The sequence below is a fragment of the Saccopteryx bilineata genome, chromosome 4 (assembly GCF_036850765.1).
Source record: "Saccopteryx bilineata isolate mSacBil1 chromosome 4, mSacBil1_pri_phased_curated, whole genome shotgun sequence".
NCBI classification, from domain to species: domain Eukaryota; kingdom Metazoa; phylum Chordata; class Mammalia; order Chiroptera; family Emballonuridae; genus Saccopteryx; species Saccopteryx bilineata.
This window is the reverse complement of record NC_089493.1, coordinates 33,031,858-33,057,833: the sequence shown is the minus strand read 5'-3', so window position 1 is coordinate 33,057,833 and position 25,976 is coordinate 33,031,858. Positions and strand designations below refer to the sequence as shown.

The window sequence follows — 25,976 nt, the reverse complement described above, 5'->3', positions numbered from 1 at the left end:
AGGTCTTTAAAAAATCTTACTTGTAAATATTAAGTTGTTTTGCTGACCATAAATATCTCTTTAACTGAGCAAACAGGGCCAGATATCCTCTTCCAACCTATTCTGTCCCTGGCTGACTACACACTGCCATCTTCTCTGTCACCTTCCAAAAGTCAAATAAAAGGAGCTTCTTCCATCAAAGACTGTGCCTGTAGGCCTGGCAGTTTCCCACTCTGATTTCTCCAGGGCTGTCCCATTTTTTCTCCTGCCCTCTATTTTCTAGGACTCAGTGGGTTGAATATACCAAGTAGCTGTCCATAGAAGCCCCAGCAAAAATACTCCCAAATATTTCAATCTAGGGTGCATCAGACTATAGACACATACTGTGGCCCCATATATTCTGGACTGAGAACAGAAGGTGTGAGTAGGTCATGGATATAGCCTAGAGGTGGTCTGGTCATAGCATAGCTGAAGAAAGGCGGGTCCACCACAGGTAGGTGGCCCTTTAGACACAGAGACGACTAGTGGAGAGTCTGTTTCCTGACTCTTGGAAACTGATGGTTCTGCTGACCGGCTTATTCTGCTCCTACCCTCTTGGCTCTACGTATTTGTGCTCTTAAACTATCTTTTTGATACTTAGCAGAAATGAGTCATATATTTTTGTCTGTGTATTGGTTGGTTTTTCATCCCTAGAACCCTCTGCCTTCTGACCAAAATGACGTTCATTCCCACTCACCTGCCTTACTAGGTCCTGACTGGTTTCTGTTTCATCTCTTTTTCTCTAGCTTATAATACGTATGTTGGTTCTTTATGAATCTGTACCCTTAAGTTTCTTCATTGTTTCCATAAACTGAATATACATGTTAAACTACTGTACACAGAAGGATCAAGTAGGATGCAGGTAGAGAAGCTAGAAACTGCAAGGGAAAACTTGGAACCCAGGGGCATGGTCTTTGAAGGGAGATATCTCCCCTCATCCCTTTGTATGCTTTGCCTTTGGAGGGGAGTGTTAAAAATAAGGCTCAAGGTCTATGGGATATAATATAAGGGACAATTTCCTATTCAAGTGTACCTGAAGTATCCTACAACCAACAAGGCAGTGCAAGGAAACCCTGGGAGTAAGTGGTCACTCCATGTATAAAGCTGAGTGGAACCCTGGGTGAGTAGCTCAGTTGGTTAGAGCATTGTCCTGATATGCCAAGGTTGTGGGTTTGATCCCCAGTCAGGGCACATATAAGAATCTACCAGTGAATGCTTGGATAAGTGGAACAACAAATTGGTGTTCTTGCTCTCTCTTCTTTTCTCTTTCTATAAAATCAATTTAAAAAATAAAAACAAAAAGCTGAGTGGAGACAATTACTACATTGCAACTTGCTGGGCTTCCTTAGTCCCCCAAGTAGCTGAATGGTATTCTTCCTGTAGAGTAAACTAAGTTGGATTCCATCTCCTCCTGGCTTCAGATGTAATCATAACTATTTTTTAAAGAGTATTTCTTCCTTTAGTCCGAGTTGCACTCTGGCCTTCGGATTTGTAATAGAGGGTAGTGGGTGGATGTGGGGTAGAGGTGGGAGGAAAAGGGGATGTTGTATGGTTTAAATAAGCCATGCTTTTAGAGAAATGGCAAAAATAGCAGAGGCAGTTTCAATTAAATTTGTGTTGCTTTTGAAACATGTCAATAGCAAATATTTGTTCTTAGCAGTAGGCTTCTGCTGTAGGAAAAAGGGATCAAGCATGGGTTTTGTATCTAACCATGCAAGGTGCAAGTCAGCACAGAAGAATTAAAGTCAGTGATGGGGCTAACCTTTAGTAAGCATTTACCATTGGCCAGGCACCACACTAAAGATTATATACGGATTATCCAGTTTAATCCTCAAAACCCCATGAGTTAATTATTATCATGCTCAGAGAGGTTATGAAACCTGCCCAATGTCACACAGCTAGTAAGTAGTAGAACCCAGGATCTGATATCAGGTCTGTCTGACTCCAAAGTCCTCACTTTATTCACTGTGCAAACTGCTCTTGCACAGATTTGCTTCCGAGCTAGAGAAGTTCTAATCTTTGCAACAGAGGCGAAGCAGCAGGAAAGCCCCTTGGAGTGTCAGTCTGAACTCACTGTCAGAAACCAGATAGTGTTAAGACTTTGTTTATAACTTGTAACAGTATTTTATAAGTTATTTTAAGAATGTAGTTTTCCAATATCCAGATTGGCTCAGAGGACAACACATCTATAGGCTTCTGCCCAAATTGTGATTATTTGTCATCAATACTATTTAAAAATGTACCCTTTTTTCTGTACTCAGATGCAACAAACACAATGATTCAGTAAGATGCTGTGATTAGCACCGCCTTGGGTTTGGTTGCTATGTGTGCCTTCAGTGACTGGAATCTCAAAGTCCTAATGAGAAAAGGAGAGGACGATTAGCAAGACCGCTGAAGAGCTTGTTCTTGGCCCGTTGGAGAGTGAGAGTGTTTTCTCTCTCTACTCTTCCATTAGAAGTGGAACTGAGAGTCATTATCTTTTGAGATCCATCTGTGCAGTAGTTTGGTTTTAAGCTCTTCAGGATATCATTGTATCATTTTAATTCTTATGTACAATAAAATGTCATCTCAGTGCAAGTTTCCACTATAGGACCAATGAAATAGTAGTAAAAGTGAGAAAAAGTGGTCTATTTTAGTAAGTGTCTTATTTTTTAACATACAAGTTTCTAAAGAAGGCCTACAATGCCGTTACTTCTTTATTTTTCTCTCTATATATGATGACATGCTTTGCATGGTAAGTCTTCAATAACTTCTTATATTATTACTGTTAGTATATTAATTAGAGTTCTATTTTAGAAGAATCCCCTTAAAAATAGAACTTACCTATTTAGATCTCTCAGAAGCTACACATTGTTTTTTTAACTAGGACAGATAACATTATTTTCTTCGTTGGTAGATAAAGCACATAGTATTTCCAGACAATGCCAATATCTTATTGGTCTTGGTTTAAATAATTACTTTTTCTTACTAATAGCTTTAGACAAATTTTCTGCCGTAAAATATTGCTATTCTTTTCTTACTGAGATTTTTACACAAATTCTTAGCAACTAAATAGAATTTCAGACTAAGATTGGTAGAAATGATCAATTACTAAAGTATATCCTGATAGAGAAAATTATGATCCAGTGTTTTATTATTATTACATCCAATTGTCTGAAGCGTAGAGAATATACTAACTTACTAACCTATACCGCATCATTCAGAAGAAAATAGTAATAACAGTGGCTTCTGTTTATTGAATGTTTACCATCTGCCAGACGCTGTGTTAGGTGCCTTACGTTGATTATCTCATTTAATTCTCAAAACAGTTCTATAAGATTGGTATTTTACCTACGAACAAATAAAGCTCCAAGATTTAAGTACTTTTTTTTTTTTTTTTTTTTTTCATTTTTCTGAAGCTGGAAACAGGGAGAGACAGTCAGACAGACTCCCGCATGCGCCCGACCGGGATCCACCCGGCACGCCCACCAGGGGCGGTGCTCTGCCCCCCAGGGGGGGATGCTCTGCCCATCCTGGGCGTCGCCATATTGCGACCAGAGCCACTCTAGCGCCTGAGGCAGAGGCCACAGAGCCATGCCCAGCGCCCGGGCCATCTTGGCTCCAATGGAGCCTTGGCTGCGGGAGGGGAAGAGAGAGACAGAGAGGAAAGCGCGGCGGAGGGGTGGAGAAGCAAATGGGCGCTTCTCCTATGTGCCCTGGCCGGGAATCGAACCCGGGTCCTCCGCACGCTAGGCCGACGCTCTACCGCTGAGCCAACCGGCCAGGGCCTAGATTTAAGTACCTTTTCCAAAGTTCACAGTGTCAGAGCCAGAATTTGAACACAGTTTTAGTGAACTCCAAAGGCTGTATTATAAAGAGAGAAATGAACACAATCCCTATTCCTGCCCATGCATAAGAATATTTGTTTCTAAAATTATATATATATATATATTCCTGCCCATGCATAAGAGTTTGTTTCTTACAAAACAAACTCTTCTATGACCCTTTCCAGCCATTTTAATTGAAGGCGTCGCATATGTGGCTCTTACTAATCCAAATGAAAAGTAGCGATATAAAAGAACATGAACGATAAGCTCAGCAAATGCTCATGCAATGCTGTAATGTGTGATCGTGGCTGTAGAGCAGCTGGAGACTCCTGAGCCTGGTTGACACACAGAGACCTGGGGAAGGTTGTCTCTGCTAATAGAGCACTTCATTTCTTCACCTGACCTTGCCACTGTGCTCCCCGCTCAGCCCTCAATTAAGCTGCCATTGGGATAGGATTTATAACGTGTCACTGGCCATTCAAGAGACAGCAACAGAGGTGTGGCTGAAAAGCTGGACAATAAAGAATGGAAATGATTTTCATTTCTGTTCAAATGAGGATGATAACAAAACCATAACTGACCCCCTAGGACAGAATAATACAGTCCAGCTAGGTGCATATTTTGGGTACTAAATGCCTCGTAACCTTTTCAGAAGGTACATTTTCTCTGATGGACCAGATGCTGGTAGTTTCTTTCTACCCATGATGGGAACGCCCAGACCTAATGATTAGTATTAATGATGTTGCAGTTTTCCAGGAGAGAATCTGTATCCTGGAGGTTTCTAAACAATAGAGTAAATTTTGTGAGAATTTTAAAGAAAAATCATAGTTGTTTGTTTTTTTTTGGACTGAACCAAGTATGAAAGTATTATGTGGCAGTGGGCCATGAGAATTAGGTAATTTTAGTCTTATCTAGGAATTTCAAGTGTGATGAACTTCATTTTGAATAGGTAGGATTATATTAATTTGCATTTCAAATATATAGTGAGACTTTGGAGTTCTTTTGTCAGACTTCAAGTAATTTAAAAGAAGAGTGTTATTCCTTGAAGGATGAATCTTATTTTAATTTCACGAATTTGCAAATAAAACTCTGCCTTTTGACTGAACAAGGGGAGAAGCCACGGGCATCCCGATTTTGAATTGTTGCTTTTATTCAGTACTAGTAGTTAATATCATGGGTTGTGGATATAATCTTAAAAATTAAAGTCTAATAAAATGTGTATGCATGCATATTAATTTTCTTGTTAGCTTTTCTTTATTCAGCAAATATAATGTGTCTCAGTCCCAACTTATTCAGCCTTTAGGAAGAGTTGATTAGAGGTTTAAACTCTGGAAAAAAAGTCAGCCTGTTTCCTCAGTGTTCCATGTTTTGAATGACCAGTGGGCATTGCCAGATATTCGGGCCTACAGATAAAACTGATGAAAGTCAGAGCTGGGGTTTTCCTACCTGTGCACTTATCAGCCTTCCCCTAAGCCACAGTCTGCCTTTTGATAGCTCTAATAATTAATTTGGTCTTCTCTCTTCTCCCCACCCCCCACCTTCTCCCTGTCTGTTCACAGGTTATCTTGACGAATCAAATTACAACCCATCTGAGCAGAGCCCTCGCTTCTCAGGCAGACCTGGTGTCTCCAGCTGATGATTTGTCCCTGTCTGAAGGTAAGAGATCTGTCCTAGAGGGGCTGAAACTTGACACTGACATACAGCCCCACCACCTCTCTGCCTCCTGTTGAGGGCTGGGAGACGCGGCTAATAGGCCCTGGCCAGTGAACCCAGAGGAGCCTGGTGGTTTAGGCTTGGCCACCTTTCCAGGCATCTGATCCCTTATATTTGGAGAGTCTCTTGCTCTGTCACCGTAAGTGAGCTTCCTTTTGCACCCGAGTGTGTCATCTTAATAGGCATCCATCACCTTCACCTTGAGGACTGTCACTCCTCCATAGGTTGTTTTTGGGTCCTTAGTATGAGGGCAGGTGAACTGCTAAATGACTCTGTTTTTGAGACCAGTGGTCAAAGGGTGGCTTTCCCAGTGTTCCCACAGCACGCCAGCCCTACCTGGTGCTGGGCACTTTCAGACTGGGTGAAGGCGGACGCCAGCAGGCTGTGCTGGTGATGCGGCACTCCCTCTGAGCTTTACAGAAAAACGCCCCGCGCTGGTAAATCTGCAAAATTTTCTCCACCCTCCCATGCTAGCAAAGGTCAGGCTGGCTATGGTTTACGTAGCTAGGGGAATTACACCACGGAGCCAGTGGGTGGTTTCTAGTTTTGTTGAAAGTTCTTACTTGACATTTCTGAGTTCTGCTAGGCCTTACGTTCCTTTCACCCTCGAGTCTGTGCGGTTCCTCTTTCCAAATACGTCTTCCCTCTGTCCCTTCTTTTCTTGTAATTTGTACTGTGATCAGCTGACTCATTAAACTCACCGCTGGATTATTTCAGTCACATTCCAAAGTGTCTTCCCAACTCCGGACTCCGCCATGTCCGTCCTGCTGCCACCAAGTGGAACTTGCCTGGCTTTCCTTTACTGTGTCACTCTCCTACTGAGAAATCCTGGAGTCGTTTCAGCCCGTTTTCTGAGAATGGGCTAAGTTGAGAAACTGATTTGAAAATATCCAGGATATATTTACACCATGGAAGTCAGCAAATGCTAAAAATCAGGGTTTTGTTGTTTTTTGTTTTGTTTTGTTTTGTTGTTTTCCTTTTCTTTTGCATGCATCTGTTTCCAAAATACCACTAGATAAAGTCAATAATTCTTAACGCGTTGCAGTCTGGTCTTTCCTTCCTGTTGAACCTGTGGTCATGCCGTGACCGTGGCTGGAGCTCCTACTCCAAGTGCGCTGCCTGCGGCCCCATCCTGCCCCCGTGCCTCTGCCGGAACAGCTTGCCTGTTCTTGAATAGCATTCCCCTTTTTTACTTCTTCCTCGCCATTTCTTCCCAAACCCCCCTACTCTGTCAAGGTTTACTTAAAGGCCACCTCTTCCACAAAACCTCCTTGCCTGTTCCAGCATACATTGGTCTCACTCTCTGTTGCTCCTCTGTGGTCCCCGTATCTGCTCTTCTATATAAAGAAAAGGTCTAGAAAAAATTAATTTAACTTTTCATGGTTTCCCCTGACTAGATGGGCAGATATTTTAAGGACACCGACTATCCTGTATTCTTTTTGTATCCATATTGGGCCTGAGTGACTAGCAAAGTTCTAGGCACATAATAGGAGGTAAATAAATGCTGAACAGATACCATAGTAAATACTTTGTAAGCATAGTAACCAGGACCCTGACCTGTGGTGGCACAGTGGATAAAACGTCAACCTGGAATGCTGAGGTTGCTGGTTCGAAACCCTGGGCTAGCCTGGTTAAGGCACATATGAAAGTTGATGCTCCCTGCTCCTCCCCTCCTTCTCTCTCTCTCTCTCTCCCTCCCCCTATCTAAAATAAATAATATCTTAAAAATGAAACAGTAACCAGGAGAGACTCATAAAGCACCTATGAACATCATTAAAAATTGTTTTATTTCATACACATCACAAACATTTATTCAGCTCTGAGGAGAAGAAAGTATCTTGTTTCCTTATTTGAAAACCAATAAGTAAGAGTACTGTGCTTTGTCTCGGCTTCCTGGTTTATCTTAAGCAAAGAAGAGGAGTGGAACAGATAACGGAGGAAATTGCTTTGGGGCTCCAGTGTAATCGCTTCAAAAAAATGGTAAGGTGATGTTCATGGCAAAGGAAGGGTTACCAGCTAGTTCTTAGTTCTCTTTTTTTATTATGAAATCCAAGGGAGAATGGAGATGATTGATTTTTAGATCTTTTCCTTGCATAGCTGAGCAGGTAAAGAAGCTATAGAAATATTTTTCCTGAAGACTATAATGAAGTTACTTACCAGTGAGTTAAAATGGACAAGTTTCTTAGGATATTTATACCTATTCAAATATAATTAATTACAATGTTTGTTAATGTTACTATGATTAATATGTATAAATTACTTTGTTGTTATTTCAGGCATTTGTGGTATCAGCCTTGCCATTGTTTTATTAGCTCTGTGATCTCGAGCAGGTTTTAATCATTTTGGCTTCAGTTTTTGTTGGGTTTTTTTTTCTGTTAAATGACAGGTTGAATGAATATAAGATTGCTAAAGTCCTTTCTAGCTCTAACACTGTGAGATCCTAATGTGGATCTGAAGATACTCTGATTTTTCAGGGTGGGAAGAATGACCTTGTCCTAATTCTGCATAATAGGAAAGAGCTTAAGGCATCTTGGCATCGATAACTTTGGTGTGCCTATAACAGTCTCTTCTCCTTATTGCTGCCTCTTTATCTAGAAACACTTCTGGTCTTGTCTGTCTCTGCCTTTCCACCACACAAACGTGTGCACAAGTGTGAGCAAAGTAATGTGAGAAGCACCCTGCTGAGTGAGCTCCAGGTCCACCCTGTCCTGTAATGGAGTTCAGCTGCAGAGCAGAGGGCACTGCTCAAACAGTGCTCCCTGGAAAACAGTTGCGGGGTGAGAACAAGCGGCCACCGAGCAGCCAGCTTATGATAAAATGATCTGAGTTGACCTGAGAGAAGTACCCAGCAGGGGCTGATTCGGGGAAATGAAGTCCCCCTTTGCTCTGACACAGAACAGGGAATGCAAGTGACCTGGCCCAACTGAGAGAGCTTTTCCACCCCAGTGGATCCTGTACTATTAATATCAGCCAGCTTCAGGCCCAGAGCATCGCCCTGCTGAGATCAAAAGAGCCCCTATCTTCGCTGGAACAAGGTCATCTGCACGGGGCTGTAAAAGCAAGCCCTGGCTGGCTCAGGGACCTCTGTAGGGGAGGAGAAGTCAGGAGATGGGAGGTGCTCTCTCACGCTCCTTTAATCTTGGCTGACCAGCTGTTGCCCTCCCAGTGTTTGTAAAGTTGAGAGTTCTTTGTTTTTGTGTTGCTTGTGTGTGTGTTTTTCATATTACATTGGTGGCTGTGTTGTTCCTTGCATTATGTAGACCCATGTTCACTGCTTGGGTCCGCGGTACGATTCCCGTCACTGAGGTTTTGTTCCCCTGTTGAATCATCCAGCCCCCAGGCAGGAGAGCGGAAGGGGGAGAAGGGGACCTCGAGGCCGAGGACTTCCCTGCATTGCTCCTGCCCCGTAGCCTTGTGCCTGGAGAAGGAATGAGAGGACAAGTGGAGTTTTCCCTGTTTACTTATAACTCCTCATATGTGCAGTGTGCTTGCCAATGTTTAGCCTCTTTCACAAATTTATTTCATTCGTTTGGGAGAATGGAACTTTCAAGACTTAAAAATTGACCAACGTTATACTGTGAGCCTCGGGTCAGAAATCAGGATTTGTGTTTTTATGATCTATATTGCTCTTGAGCAGACATTGTGAGTCAAAGTATTTCTCTAGTTTTAAGAAAGGTGGCCAGGACACTTTCTTAGATGCCCTTGGAAGATCTTCCCAGTGGTCGATGAAGATACTAAGGATGATTGGGTCCTGGCCGTACGGAATATCCCTTTTGCCCATAGTGATCAGGAAAGAAAGGATCTAATAGTCTAGCTGGCCTAGGACACCATGTCTCTTATTCTGAAGTCATCGGGATTTGAGCAGAAAGACTAGCTGAACCCCTGAGGTGAGACTGACATACAGTGGCAGTAGGCGTTGTGTGAAACCGAAGCTCTGCTTAACCTCGCCTGTTAGCTTGTTTTCCTCTGCTGATTTCATGGGTTAGCTGGCAGTTACTTCAGGGGAGTAACACAGCCATTTCAGCAGCCCCAGAAGGCTTCACGGAAGGGAACACACTGTCAGGCTGCCATCCTGGCATTCCAACATCTGGCGCGTTAGTCTTCTTTTATCTGTGTTAATAGTTTTCGATAGATAGTAACACATGAAAACTGAAAATGGAAAGTGCACAAATGGGTCAAGGAAAGAACACAAGAGAAAAAAGTAGTATTTGCTAGAACTGAGAGCGGTTACTCGTTTTCGTATTGGAAGCCTTTATATTTTGGTTGAATCAGTGGCTGATTTCATGTGTAAGAGAAAGTAGTTTAGGATTCAGACTCCTAAACTGGTTTAGGATGGTTTCCCTAAGAAACCATCCCTGCAAAAAAGCTGGAGTTCATTTGAAAGATTATAGGCAAGTGCGTGGCTTATGTCTCTTCTGAAATAAATTCACCGAGTAAGAACAGCTCGGAATAGTCGGGGCGGATTGGGGACTCGTGGTTGTGAAAGAGGCAGACTTCAAAGCGTGGTATGAATTTTCAAGTTTTATTTCCACTCTGGCTTTCCAGCTGGCTCTGCTCTGGATTTACTGCAGGATGTTTGAAAATGTGGCTCCCTGCTAATCTCAGACAGTTGCTGTGATCAATGGTTTCTTTCATTTCCGATAAAAAACACTGGTGTTTCTGCTTAAATTGTGTGTACTTTCAGCTTTATTATTATAGTTGTAATTTATTGTCCAGCGTTACCCAAATTTGTAATCCATTAACCACAGACTTTGGGGTAGGTTGGTCAAGTTAGCAGATCTTGCTCCGCGTTAGCTCCAGAGCTCTCCCACAGCCCAGTCCCAAACTAAATGTTCATTGGTTTGGGTGGGACCATGTACAAATGGTTATGGGTGGAGCAGCCTTAAAAAATCCACCTCTCAGGTTGGCTATAATTAGCGCTTTGAAAACTTAAAGTGTCACCATGTGACTGCAAGGTTAATATTAACAGCTGCGATCAACATTGTTAACATTAGCATTTCCATAGCATTTTTAAATGTCTTAAAATGATGAATCACTCAGTCCACCTCCCTCAACTGCCTCAACTGAAGCATGAAGGAGAGAAGGGAACTGCTCGAAGGCCACACAGAGTGAAGGACGGAGGTGTGGGGAGCGGAATTCGGAGTCCCTCCGGGACATCCTAGACTGGGACTCTGCTGCCTCTTAGGAGTGAGTTTTGGGTAAAAATGTCTACGTGTCCTGGTGACCTTTCCGTTTCTTATTCCAAAGCCACAGGCATATATATACATCAACACATACAACTTACTTCCAGCAACTGTTCAGATGCCATGAAAGGCCTAATTTATAGAGAAAGATTAAAAGCACCAAAAACCTATGGCGTTTTGCTAAAGAAAGCCTAAATATTCTGTGAGCTGGGGGTGGCTAGAGTTCAGAGGGATTGGGCACAGCCTACAAATGTCTGAAAATCTAGGAACTAGCAGATTTTCAGCAGGGAGGCCAAGGGTGCATGGAACCAGGGCAGAGGGATCAAATGAGAAAGGGAACAGTGCAGTTAGCCACCAGAAAGTTAGCCCCTGGTCAGGAGCTTTGTTTTGTTAGTAACAGTTTGCCAGAGAGACACATTTGAAGCAGATCAAATCAGATGGAAGTCAGAAAGTATCCTTTGAGAAGCAGTCTTTGAGATGGTTTGTGAGAGGGCTGGGCTAGATTTTTGAAAGTATTTTCCTCTTACCCTCAGTCTTCTTCACTTTTTAGAATTTACTGGTTAATTTCCCAGATCTGCATATGTTCATGTTAACATCTCAGTTGTCATGAAAGCAGGAGGGACGAGAACACCAAAGCCGATTTTGTTAATTTGCTTCAACTATAGAGATGACAGGGCCAAAAGCCCAGAGCATGGGCTGCCAAGAGGTGGTGTGATCCCAGAGGGCTTCACGTTGGAAGATGCCTCTGATTCAGCACCAAACACGAGAGGCCTCCAGGTCATATATCGGAAAGAAAGGAAGAATGACAGTTTTCTGGGAGTGGTGCCTTAGTTTCTGTTGTAATGTGGCATGCATTTTTTATGTTTACTAGGATTTGGGGAGGATTGTAGCAAGGTCTGCCAAGGTGGTCTGCTCCAAGGATACTCCAGCTGAGCTCTGACCTAGGTTCAGATCTCTGACGGCTTTGCTTGTCTTCATTTTTCTGATAGGCCATTCAATACACACTCTTTGGACTAAACTGTGTTTCATTCAGTCATACCAACATTTCCTGTGCATTAGCTGCATTCCTGCATATATTAGCATAGTTTTAGAGCTATGTTTCCTCAAAGAATTTTCTTTTGGCTGGCTGAAGAGACCTTCAATTGCCTTTCTACCTAACGATTTCATGAGTTGTGGAGCCCCTACCATATGCACTATGTCAGTGTTACCGGAAATCCAGAAATGAACAAGATCCTTTCCTTCCAGGAGGTCCCTGCCCTCAAGATATTTACAATGTAGTTTGGAGAGAATTCTAAAGGAGACCAATATTAGCTGGAGTGTATGCGGTCCTTTCAGACAGTATGGTATGCACCAGAGGCTCCAGGGTTTAGTTATCTTTCAGTGGAAGCGAATCTGAAGGGTCCAGGGAAGAAGATGTAAGAGACAGATACGATTTCAATAGGCAAAAAAGAAAGGAAGAATGGCGGAGATATAGACAGAGAAGAGTCAAGATCAGGGAATACAATGAACAAAGGCATGAAGTTCACAATGGGCCATGTCGACCCTTATCTCCTATCATTCTCTGCCTCTCAAAATCTGCTCTAGGCCCTGGCCATTTGGCTCAGTGGTAGAGCATCGGCCTGGCGTGCAGGAGTCCCAGGTTCGATTCCCGGCCAGGGCACATAGGAGAAGCGCCCATCTATTTCTCCATCCCTCCCCCTCACCTTCTTCTCTGTCTCTCTCTTCCCCTCCTGCGGCCAAGGCTCCATTGGAGCAAAGATGGCCCGGGCGCTGAGGTTGGCTCTATGGCCTCTGCCTCAGGCGCTAGAATGGCTCTGGATGCAACAGAGAGACGGCCCAGATGGGCGGAGCATCACCCCCTGGTGGGTATGCAGGGTGGATCCCAGTCGGGCGCATGCAGGAGTCTGTCTGACTGCCTCCCCGTTTCCAACTTCAGAAAAAATACAAAAAAAAAAAAATCTGCTCTAGCCACACAGCCTACTCTCTTGTTCCTCCAACTCAACAAAGTGTTCCTGCCTCTGGGCTTTTGCATTTGCTGTTCCCACTGACTGGAGCACTTGTTTGGATCTTCCCTTGGCCTGTTCCCTTCCTATAGTCTTATTCAAGTGTCATCTTCTCAGAGGGATCTTCCTTCATCTCTCTAAGGTGCAGCCCCTCCCCTATCTCATTCTTCTCTGTCTCCTAACCCAGCTTTATCCTTTTTTATTGCCCTTATCACAGCCTGACCTCTACTATAAATTCATTTGCTTATGTGTTGATTGTCAGCCTCTTTTGCTTTCATACGATCTCCTAAGGGGCAGAGTCTATGTCATGATCACTTTTGTAACTCCTAGTTCCTGGAGGGTGCTCAATAAATATGGGCTCTGTGTTATGGGGAAATGTAGGGCGTGTTGGGAAGAGGAAAACGGTAAACATAGCAAGGTCATATGCAATAATAAATCTAAGAGTAGGTTGGGGCCAGACTTTTGAATAACGGACTGAATTTAGGTTTTATGCTAAAGTGATTATAACGATGAGAAAAATAGACTGTCTGGATGAGAGGTGCAGGATAGGGAGGGAAGACTGAGGTAAGGAGACAATGCACTCATCAGGCATTTAGGAAAATGGGGCAGCCATTATGCACCAAGAACTATACTTATTGCTGAGGATACCAAGATGACCTTCTAGGTAGATCTGTCATTACTAAAGATATGGTGGCAAAACCATAGTCATTTGAGGTACTGCCAGTCATTCCTTATGACTGGGAGTGCAGGGGCCATGTAGGAGAATGGCAAAGATTTAGACTTAAGTAGTAGGCAGTGTGGAGCACGGACATCTGGCATGCCACGTTACAGAGCTTATGATTTTTTTTCTGGAGCCCCTGAGAAGAATCTGAGGCTAATCCATTGGCAGCACGTCATTTCCTTGATCAACATGATTGATGAGACTTATTTGACTGTCTAGGAATGTTTCTCTTTCCTCCCTTAAAGTTCCATGTGCATCCCTTCCAAAGCCACATGCTCAATCAAAAAAGTTGGATGACTCCCCAGAGAGAGTAGGGCTGTTCTTCAGTCAAGAATATGGAGTGATTGTGTTTCCCCACTGAAACCTTTATTCCCGTGGTTCTCAAACCTTAGTGTGCAGCTGAACCACCTGGAGGGGTTATTAATGCACACACTGCTGGACTCTCACTCCCAGAGTTTTAGTCCGTCTGGGGAGGGGTCAGAGAATTTGCATTTCTAACATATTCTCAGGAGTTGTTGGTACAGCTGGACTAGGACAACACTTTGGGAACTACTGCTTTAGTCATTGAATTTCTTATCTATGTTAGGCACCAGGGATACCAAACAAATGTGTCTCCATCTGAGATCTCAAGGAGACAGTGTCCTAAGAGGGGAGATCGGCATGTAGAGGGGTGTCATCAGGGCTCATGGCAGCCATTTGCCTTCACCAGGTCACAGGTGCTGTTCTCTACAGGCTTTGCTCAGACCTGGGATACAGCAATCACCAGTCGGTTTCAGGGCTCTTTTAGTAATAAGAAACAAATAGCCACTCAAATATAATTTTTTAAAAGTTAGGTCTATTAACAGTAGCTAACATTTATGGACTATGGATTGTGTGCCTGGCAATATATCTGTTATTGAATTTAATCCTCACAGCAGCACCCTGAGGTGGATGATAACCATTATCTCATTTTATAGATGAAGGAACTGAGGCTTAGAAAGCAACACAATTATTGGAAGAGCCAGGATTCCAACCCAGGCAGTCCAGTGGAAACTTAGGTCATTCTCTTCGTTTTTCTCATATCTTCCTCGGCTCTCCATGGCACTGACCCTTGCCATTGTGATCTGATTGGCCCAGTTTAACTTTTCACACCTGGTAATTCTGTTGATGGGCTGTCCTTTGGTCCAATCAACCATGGCTAAGAAGTCATAGGATTAAAAACATGGCCATGACGTATGTCTGTTTTCTCAGTTGGGTCTGTGGATAGAAGGCATTTCCCCTTTTTAAGAGATTGGGTAAGAAGGGCAGATTTCTTTAGAAAGGAGCACTGATGAAGTGCATACCCCAACATAACACTGAGTTGAAGGACTTTGTCCTGCTGAGCAGATGTTATGTAAATTTGCCCAGTAAGTCTGCTGATCTCTTCAGAACTGTCCATTCTCAGCATTTCCCCTTCTTCCAGATCAAAATTTTAATTACCTATTACTAGTTCATGCCTTCAACCCAATATACTGGATTTAAGAAAAAAAAAAATTGAGAACATTTTTTTGTCTACTACCAGATAACTGTCTGGCTACTCTTCGATCTGATTTTTCTTTATACCCACAGTTACCCCTAGAGTTTCTCTTCAGGGGAGAGAGAGGTCTCTTCTGTTAATCTGGAATTCACTACCTACTCTAAAAAATTATTTCATAAGATATGAGGCCTAAAATTACCTGTGTGTAAGTCACCTCTTATGTAGGGACATATGACAGGCACCCCAGCACAGATCATACCCCATGACCAGCCTTTATTTACCACTGCTTAAGACAAGAGAAGCCAAGATGGCAGCTGGAGAACGGAAATATTTGCATTGGAGAACTCTGTGTCTGCCGGTTACAGCTTTTCTATTATTTATGATATTCTTGAGCAATATTACTCCTACACTCAGGAGTGGGTCTGAGTTTTATGGGTTAAATACAAGAACGTGTTTGTGTGTGTGCATGCCTGTGTGTGTTAGGGAGGGCTTTCTGTTTTTTAATTGAAGACAGTGAGTTCTTTATAAGTTCTGATGTTGGTTGTCTTGACCATGCTTCTATGTAATGGCCCCATAAAAGCGCTAAGAGAACCTAAATTTCTTGGGAGTATGACTTCCAGCCACTGAGGATGGATGACAGCTTAGTGGGCCAGGGATTTGCTTTGTTTTTAAATATAGTACATAGATAAAGTAAGCTAGGAAAGTACCAAAATAAATGACTTCTGAGTTGAGTAACAAGGAGAACAGTCCTCCAAGAGAGCTCTCGACCAGATATGGAATATATGATTGAAATCCTTAAGGCACAGCCCAGGAAACAAACGCCAGCGAATGAGGGGCTGCCAGAGCCCCAGGGTGAAGCCAAGGCCCAGTCAGGAAGAACCTCCTTGCTCCTTCAGAGACCAAACTAGAACCAAGGGAAACAGCTTGTACTCTGGTGTAATAGTACACAGTTCGGGTCAATTAACTAAAAAGAAACCAGTCTTAGAGTCATTAGACTCTAAGATCCTTGATGACAAGAATCTTGCTCTGTCTCTCTTGTTCACTGCTGGGTCCCCAGAGTCTAGAGCAGTGCCTGGTAATAGTAGTTACTCAGTACATATTTGGTAAATGAATAAATCACCTACAGCCACAAGGTGGGGCAATCAAGGAGTTGTTTAAAGTTTTAGACCTGTGGTCACGGAAGAGAAGCCTGAAACTGATGTATCATGTATGCCCCAAAGTTCCTACGAAGTGCAGGCAGCCTTCACTTGTGCACCTGCACTGACCGTGTGGTAAACAACTGTGGACAGCACAGGGCCAGTGGCAGGACAGGAGGACCAGAAACTTAGCAGCTGTACCTTTGAAGGAGACATTTCCTACATTCCCACAAAAGTGGTGACCGAAGTAGTTTAGTCTGATGAACAATAGGGATGTTTATTAGCTATATACTATCGACTAAGTCCTGTGCTAGGCAGATGCTCAGGATACAGAGACAAAAACTACAATCCCTGCTCCTCAGGACACGCACAGTCAGGCCGTGGTGGTGGGCATCCTTATGGACGAGCATACAAAGCCTGTGATGATGGCTCTAGGGTCAGCATACAGAGGAGTCCTGGTCTGGGGATGGCAGCTCTCTAAGAAGGCTTTCCAGGAAGGAGACACTTGAACTGGATGTTGAAGTATTGGTAACCATTCCCAAGAGGAGAAGAGGAGGGGAAGGTGCTCGTAGCCAAAGGGAAAGCCCCTGTAATGGACGAGAGACCAGGTGTTATGGGAGATTTCTTTTTTTTTTTTTTTTTTTTTTTTTTTTTTTTCTGAAGCTGGAAACAGGGAGAGACAGTCAGACAGACTCCCGCATGCGCCCGACCGGGATCCACCCGGCACGCCCACCAGGGGCGACGCTCTGCCCACCAGGGGGCGATGCTGTGCCCATCCTGGGCGTCGCCATGTTGCGACCAGAGCCACTCTAGCGCCTGAGGCAGAGGCCACAGAGCCATCCCCAGCGCCCGGGCTATCTTTGCTCCAATGGAGCCTTGGCTGCGGGAGGGGAAGAGAGAGACAGAGAGGAAAGCGCGGCGGAGGGGTGGAGAAGCAAATGGGCGCTTCTCCTGTGTGCCCTGGCCGGGAATCGAACCCGGGTCCTCCGCACGCTAGGCCGACGCTTTACCGCTGAGCCAACCGGCCAGGGTTATGGGAGATTTCTAAGTCCACTATGGCTGACATGGAAGTGAGTGGTGAGAGGTTGGGCTGTAGAGACAGGCGGGGTAGGGGTGGGGGCAGGCTGTGAAAGGTCTTGTCCAGCATGCTAGCCAGTTTGGGTTCTTTCCGGAAGATGAAGGGGAGCCACTGAAATAGGAAAGTGATAGGGTCCTTTTGTCATTCAAAGTGATTCCTCAGGCCGCAATTCACAGGTTAGGGGGATGGAGATGAAACTGGAGAACTAGGATTTAGATCTCTTTAAGGAGATGCACCTTTGCATGGGGCTGTCTCTAAATTTCTGAGGGCAGCAGAAACTTCACAATCAGCTTTTACTGTTCTAAAGCCTGGGTGGCCAGGTGTGGTTGGGATTTCTACCTCATCCACCTGGGAGAGATGGCTTTGGTGCACAAGGCTTCTGAGTAGCATCAGGCAAGCCCTCAATTTATCGAGGTGCAACACAGTTAGAAATGCCTATCTGTAACTCTTTGCTAGGTGGTGAGAGAAACTGTCCAGTGATTCAAAGTACTCAACAGCACAATGAAAATAAGTACATTTTCATGTTCCTTTGCTAGTGATTATAATAATAGTGACATAGTATAGTCCCTCTTAGTATCAGGCACTATACTACTCATGAAAAACTCTAACAGCTTTGCAGGGTTTAGTTATTACCCCCATTTTGCAAACAAAGAAACTGAAGCACAGAGTGTTTACATAAGTTGATGATGATCCCCTAACTGCTGAGTAGTTGGGATTTAAACCTAGGGAGCCTGGCTCAGAGGCTGCGCTCCTGATCAGTAAGTACCCTGCACTCGGCCATACCAGGTGATATTAGAGCGACCTCATAAAGCCTGTGATCACATATTTCTGTCCTCGCTAGAGTAGAGAGGATTCCGTGCTTCAGTGTGATAACTGTGGTCATTTCTTTGTATTCCCCTGAAGTCTCTTTACAGGCGGACATTAGAGAAAGAGTGTGTTTGAGCAGCAGATAAAGCGCTGCATTTGGAATTTGGAGACTGTGTCCAAGTGCCAGCTCGACCACAGAACCATCTGTTGTTCTGAGCGAGTCAGTTAACTTCTCTGGCCTCAGTTCCCTCAGCCCACATACAGAGGGGGCACATTGTGTGATGTCCTCAAAGGGCAAGTTGGTATTTTCTCTTTTAAGCTTCAGACAGACTTCTCTGATTATCTTTTAAAGATGAACAAAGTAAACCTCAGGCCGGACCACCACCACCCCCGTGAGCATTTTGGGACACCTCTTTGTCACTCTTGTATTAGATATCTAGAGCAGCAATCGTCACAAATTTTAAATCTACGACCCATCATTTTGGGGCATTTTGGAAATTACCCCAAAATAAGTAAAGCTGTTATCTGTAAAATATAGTGCTACTGTACTCTGAAGTTATATAAAACACACCAGAAATAGATACTGTTTTTTAAAAAATATGAGATAGGTTCTGATATTTTCTTCCCACACCCCAATGAGTCATCATACACATGCCTGTCGCTGATGTCAGGGGGAATTCAGATTTCTCCCTACCATGTTGTCATTGCAGAGCTCTTGACTGTCCCGAGAAGAACGAGGCTGAACCCCAAATGTGAGCATTGGCTTCAGTCTAGCCATTGTTCATTCATTCAGTTACGGAGCATCTGTAACGTGAAATGCTGGCGGGGTGTTCACGCGTCACAACAGTAGTGTCAGGCTTGGCCTCTGCCCTCCAGAGCAAGACAGCTAACTCAACTTTTGTCATCCTTACCTAGTGGGAACCCTAGAGTCCCTGTATAGTATAAGACAGCTAAACCTGACACCTAAACTGTCTGTATGTGTTGTACTACAGTGGCGAGGACAGGAAGAGATAAGAAAATAAGGAAAGGTCAGAATAGGAGATCCACACAGATGACACAGTTCAAGTCTCACTCTAACACAGCACCTATGACTTGTCACACTGAGGAAGGCAGAGTTTTCATGTCCCAGGCACTCCGGGAAAGAAGAGCGCATCACGATCTTCCGGTGGCTTGGGCCACCATCTTAGGATGTCAGGGCAGAGCCAGGATGGACGCCCCTGTCGGTCTATCCTGAATCCTGGTATATGCAGAGCTCTGGACCTCAGCCCACAGACAGCCTCCATCGCGGGGTTAGACCCGCTCGTCAAGTGGCAGGCTGTGTAAATCAGCCCGTGTTTCTCTGAGAGCTCACCCAGGCTGGCCAGGGTTCCTCGGTGTAGTTTAGCACCTGTGGTGGGCGACTGTTTCTCCAGGCCAGCTGTTTAATGAGCACCAAATCAGATAGACTGCGCTTGGCTTCTATGCTCTCTCCAGACACAAACAATTAAGCACATCCTGCTGGAATTGGTCATGTTAGGGAACCTGGCTTTCCTGTGCTGATCATCTGGTTTCCCTGGCCCTCCTAGGGAGGATGCTAGAGTTTGGTGAAATTATTGAAGCAACCTGGAGAAGCTGTTAACCCTTAAAATTTAGCTTTTTATCACTAAATGTATTCAAAAATGGTTTGCAGCCAAAGCCTTACTATCTTTGGCAGTATTAAATAATGATCAAAGTCATGATTTTATTAATTTCGCCCAGTCCTCAGGGTTGAGCTAGAGAAGTAGGAGATTGTAATTCATGATTCCTTTTCTGGTTTTGTAACCAACTGGCACTCTCAAGTTGGGTTAATAACCTTGCCCTCCTTAGTTTATGCATCTGGGGCCTGGGGTAAAGTTGCCCATGCCTCTGGTGAAGCTCATGAATAAAATCTCATATAGTTGGGTTTCCGATTTTGTGAGAAATCATTTCTCTTCATGAGAATGCAGGTCAGCTGAGACTAGCGTGATTGATTCTGGACACGAATTACAACTAGCCCAAGCTGAACAGCTCTCCCAGAACAAGTCGTCTAAAGTCGGTCTGTGTGACCCAGCATGGCCTTCGACCGACCGTGCTGGCATGGAGGAACTATAATCTCGATCTCTGGGCCTGCTGATCATCACCCTTGCATGTCTGAGTGTACCTGGGATTTGTGATAAGCGTGCATTTGGGAAATCTTTGAAAACACTTAAGTTCATAATGCTGTTTACTTGGGAAGATGTACTTACATCTCTTTAGCGACCGCAGCCCAGTGGGAAGGGCCTCGGTGGAGAAAGAGCAGGAGAGTGTGTGTTGCTCACTGCAGGACAGATTATGGTGTGCCAGGTAACGATTGCACCATCAGGAAAGGAATCTAGAAAGGCGAGGGGACTCATGAGAAAGGAGGCAAGTTCTGTTGACAAGTCCCCATTGTTCAGACTCAGTGGGGATGAGAAAGGAAATCCAGAAACCTACATGACAGCTTTTCTTGGACTGGCCGAAAATATTGATTTTTTTTTTTTTCTAGCTGGAATTTGACAGGGTCAGTTCATGTCTGGGTTTTCAGCACTTAATACAGGGCCCTTTTGTCTTGGGAGGCGGCTGGACTGGTTTTTCCTCCAGGCAGGTGCACAGAGGGCGTTTATTGTAGCCTGAAACACAAACACCGAGCCCCTAGGCCCTGATCCACATGCTCTCCGGCGTGGCTCAAGGAAATAAAGTGAACAATGTCTCTTGCAACAGGCGAGCACTGTAAATGCCACTCCTGAATGAAATATTTCTTAAAACTTTGTATCCGTAACTTGATCGTCTCTTAAAACTTAATTATATGTCAGGGGAAAGGAAGCTATTGGCTCCTCCAGCTGTCCAGGTTGAACAAGAGCGCACAATGGAGCATATCCGATTCGCGGCCTTACTTAGGTAATCAGATTAATATCTCCTGAATTGAATTTACCCTTTTGATACGGAGTCTTTCAGCTGCCTTGTTTCACATCTCAAATTCTGACAAAGCTGCGCGGCCTTTGAGTAATTTCCCTGAAATCTATATGCGGGAAGCCTGTGCTCTTTCGAGCACTTTTTGGGACTTGTACCAATTAAATCTGTTTCTGGCACACTTTTAATGGCATACTTTCCCCTGAGTCAACAACTGCTCCAAAATCTGAGGTCATTTGTTTAATTTAAAAGCAAAGGTTATGAAACAACCATTTCAGGCTCCACCAGCCAAGGCCCCTGTGGCTTTGAAAGCGGTGATGAGACAGGGGAAGGCCAATAAAGTGGATTTCTTACACACAAAATAAATTAATTACCGTGTTTCTGTGAAGTGGGTCCGAAGCCAGGTTGGCCCACACCCTCCCCGCCAGCCTTGCTGTCCCTTTCTCTTCAAACATATCCTCTCCTCCCCCGGTATGCCTTTCATACCCAGGATTGAGGTTCACCCTTTCGCTGTTGTTTTTCAAAACAAACATCTGGACTGGATTTTTGTCAGCTGGAGTTGAGCGAGAACTGTAAATGATGCAGTGATTTTTTTTTCACCCTTATTAAATTTATTTATAGCCGGTCTAAAGCCAGGAAACATGTTTCTAAATGGCTGAAGCCCTTGATTGGAGGTTCTCGAGGAAATACAGTGGATGGTATTTTTCCCCCTGCTGTTTCTAAATAATATCAAGGGTAGAATTACATAATTCCTCATTTTATTTTATTTTTTTTCCTGGAGGACCCTTTATGAGGACGTTTTGTGCATCAGAACTCTTCCATGGTAATAGCTTATCCGATATGCCTTGTTTTCTGTTGGTGAGAGAAAGGAGAATGACGCTGGTATTTCTGAAAAACTGCAGCAAAGAGAATGAGTTTCTGGTTGTCAGAGACATGAACCAGTGGTTCGGGTGTTTCCTTTTAAAGGACACAACTTGGATTCTATTTCTACCTTTCCCACTTAACAACCTCTAAAATCTTAAAGCTGCCAAGTCTTAAAGAATCTCATTCATTTTCTCATTATTTAAGATAATAAAAGGCTCCACAAGGGACTTACTAAAATAATTTATAAAATTCTTTGCTGTGCCCTTAGACCTTATTAAATAACAATGCCTTAGGCTTTATATAATTAAAGAAACAAAACCTTCGAGAGGGGGCTGAGTCAGATGATGGTTATTTTGAGGTCCCTCTACGATTTGAGATGGGGTTTTTTATTTCTTTCACTATCATTGGAAAGGAGGAAGGAAGGAAGGAAGGGGAGGAGGAAAGGAGGGAGGGAGGAAGGAAGGAAGGAAGGAAGGAAGGGAGGAAGGAAGGAAGGAAGGAAGGGGAGGAGGAAAGGAGGGAGGGAGGGAGGGAGGGAGGGAGGGAGGGAGGAAGGAAGGAAGGAAGGAAGGAAGGAAGGAAGGAAGGAAGGAAGGAAGGAAGGAAGGAAGGGGAAAGAAAGAAAAGGAGGCTGTTTAGGAATGAGGTTTGCTACCCACAGGCTTTTTCTTCTCCACAGAAGAACCTGTCCTGCCACCCAAGTCAGTCATCCTCAGCCTGAACAATGGAGTTTAATGTTCTCCATCTTGCTAAGGGCCAGTCTCTGTTGTTGTGAAAGTGAATTGAAACCAAATGCACTTTCTATTGGAAAAGCTGCCATTGACCTCAGCTCGTAGACAACACTAAGATGGAAGGCGCTTACAGACGGAGGGAGGGAGTCCTTGCTGTCTTATCATCACACCAGCTGTTTCACTGTTAGACCCCTGAACATACCTTTGATGCAGCATTACTCCACTTTATGATGTTCCTGGGTCACTTGAAGGTTGGTGTTCCATTTTTAGTCCTTAGAAATGTTAACAGATCATTTAGTGAATTATCTTTTTAATAGACTGGGAAAGCTATTCTTACAGCAAGACCCTTCTTTAACTAAGAGGGCATGAAAGATTGGTCATGCTCTCCACCAGAAGGGCAATTGTTTTGTCCTTCTGATAGGCAGTGTTTGAGGCACAGTGGCCTCATCAAATATGGGTGACTGCCACCCTCTTTCCAGTTATTACAGGTAAAGCCAAGTCAACGGCACTGATACTGGCAGTGAAGTGAGCCACAGAGAGCTCATCGTTCATCACGAGCATCACGACGGAGAGCTCTGTGTCAGAAATGGCAGGCCGAGGTAAAAAGCATTTATATTAAAGTAGGGAGAAAGAAGAATCTCTCTCTCTCTCTCTCTCTCTCTCTCTCTCTCACACACACACACACACACACACACACACACACACACACACGTAAAGGGCAAAGATGAATCCAGCTGGACATTAAGTAACACTGCATCTCCCAAGATCTTAAAACCAAATAATTCATGCTAGTTTAGCTTTTATTATGTTTGGAGATGAAGATCAGAGGGTGGATGGAAGAGCCCGGGACTAGCTGCTGCGGCCCGCTCCACACACAGGCTCGGAGCTCTCAGTCTGCACCGAGAGCCTTCCACGATATTTTCCTAACAACAATAACAGGAACGGAGCTAATAACCCCTTTTACTAAATCCCCCTAAAGAGCATCCTTAAACACATTATTATTTGCTGTGAACTGTTCTAACTTATGGTAGTGTCAGGCTCTGCCTGAGATGTGGGGAATTGACTGACAGAGCCGCTGGTGTTGGACACTTAAGAGTTAGTTCCTCTGACCACAAAAGATGAATAATCATGGGAAATGGTTATTCTAGATGTGATGCTTAGGGGATTTCAATAGAAAGTGATGTTATTCTATGAGGAATATTCTTAGATATACCAGCAGGCTATACATAAATCCGTTTAACTGGTTATCATGGGAAAATGTAATTTGATTAATATGAAGATTTTTTTTTTATAAGATGTTATTTGGTTCTGCTATAGTTTTTGTTAGTTTGGAGCCATTGTGGACATTCTTTAGTTTATATTCCTGTTCTTTATAATTCAAGGCCTTAGAAGTAAATTTGTTTTTTATTTTTATTTTTGTTTTTGTTTTCCAAGTGAGAGGAGGGGAGATAGAGAGACAGACTCCCACATGTGCCCCAACTGGGATCCACCCGGCAACCCCCATCTGGGGCCATGCTCACAACTGAACCATTTTTAATTCCTGAGGCAGAGGCTCTACCAAACCATCCTCAGTGTCTGGGGTTAATGCACATGACTCAATCGAGCCATGGCTAAGGGAGGGGAAAGAGGGAGGGGTGGGGAAGCAGATGGTTGCTTCTCCTGTGTGCTCTAACCAGGAATCGAACCTGGGACATGCGCATGCTGAGTCGACACTCCACCACTCAGCCAACTGGCCAGAACTGAAGGAAATTTGTTTTTAATTGGCCTGTTGCCACATAGAGGCCCCTGGGGAGTGTTGTGAAGCTTCTTGAGGATGGCCATATCTCTCCTGTGTGAAGTCCTTCTCCTCTCCTCTACAGCTGGTGGGAGTGACATCAGATGCCCTGTCCCTCTAGGCTGGAAGAAATCACATCAAAATTTTGTGGGCTCTTTGCCCCTCTGGCACTCAAACCCGATGTTCTGTGATCACCTGATGAATTTTTGAATGTCTTACTTTTTCATCCTCTGTGCTTGTGCTTTATACAAAGTTAGGAAGCCTGTGAACCACATCACAGGTGTAAGCACAACGTGCTGGAGCACTCCATGCTGTTGTCAGGACCGTCACAGGTCTGAGTGTTGAGGTCTCTGTGTGTGCTTTATACAAAGTTAGGAAGCCTGTGAACCACATCACAGGTGTAAGCACAACGTGCTGGAGCACTCCATGCTGTTGTCAGGACCGTCACAGGTCTGAGTGTTGAGGTCTCTGTGCTTGTGCTTTATACAAAGTTAGGAAGCCTGTGAACACATCACAGGTGTAAGCACAACATGCTAGAGCACTCCGTGCTGTTGTCAGGACCGTCACAGGTCTGAGTGTTGAGGTCTCTGTGCTTGTGCTTTATACAAAGTTAGGAAGCCTGTGAACCACATCACAGGTGTAAGTACAACACGCTGGAGCACTCCGTGCTGTTGTCAGGACCGTCACAGGTCTGAGTGTTGAGGTGGGACCCGTCGGGCCGGAGGTGAGGGGGGTGAGGGCAGAGTCTCTAAAAAGCAGATCAGTTTCTCTCTGAAGAAAGCCAGTCTGTGTAAAACAAAAATCTACTCCACAGAGTTGTTCATTTGAACCAGGTTCCAGACTTTTTCTCTTGCTTTTTCTCATTCAACCCCTCGCCAGCCCCTTCGCTTCCTGTCTCACAGACTTTCCCAGGACTGCGGTCATGGCGCACCTCCTCTGTGGAGGGTGTGTCGGCCATGTTCTCTAAGCAATCTGACAGTGTTCACTGCCCTGGAGACGAGCCTGTTTAGGTAGTTGCCGCTTACCTCTACATATCCCATCTTTCCAGCCCTGTCCACCTCATCTTTGTGTGGAACGAAACTCAGAAAATTCCCCATTAGTGGGGGAATGCAGAGTAAAGTGTTGATACCGTGGCTGCTTTAACTGCAGCCCAACATGTAATCTAGTAAAAAAGAAAAAAGAAAGGAAAACCAACAGAATTAACTTTAACAGACTACCCTTAGGCAGCTTTGTCTGAAGAGGAAATAATTGCAGAAGAAATGAGACTTAAGTAGGCCATTTGGGAAGCGGGCAATGACCATTGTAAAGGCTTGAAGCTCTAACATGTGTGTGTGCTCTTTTTCCTCCTTGTCTTGCAAAAAGATAATGTTTTGCGTCAAGAGAAAAATCAGGAAAAAAGCCTTTTTTTATTTTCAGGAAATCTGGCCACTGTGTTCTGCAGCTAGTGATAAATGACAATGCCACCAGCAGTGACCTAGGACATCCTGAATTCTTGCTCTTGTGAAGAGCTGGCATTCTCTTTTCAAAGGGTATCCTGTTCCTATTGCAGCCTTCATGCTATCTCAGCTAGAGATCATCTTTTCCCTTGTGTGATCATACTTAAAATAGCATGAGTGCGGGTCCAAAGGCTCTATCTACACATAGACGCTGATGTCATCTGGCGGGGGCGCAGGATGAACAAAGAAGGTAACCGGATATCGGCCCCCAACATATTACAATTCA

At 44.2% G+C, this 25,976-nt stretch overlaps 1 protein-coding gene across 4 annotated transcripts in view; it reads left to right on the top strand.

Moving 5' to 3' along the window:
• The window catches only part of RAD51B (RAD51 paralog B), a 586,701-nt gene that overhangs the window by 418,079 nt on the left and 142,646 nt on the right, over window positions 1-25,976 (top strand). For all 4 annotated transcript variants that reach the window (XM_066276398.1, XM_066276397.1, XM_066276395.1 and 1 more), the window contains one exon: window positions 5,384-5,480. In XM_066276398.1, coding sequence (XP_066132495.1) covers window positions 5,384-5,480 — 97 coding nt within the window. The remainder of the gene's footprint in view (window positions 1-5,383; window positions 5,481-25,976) is intronic.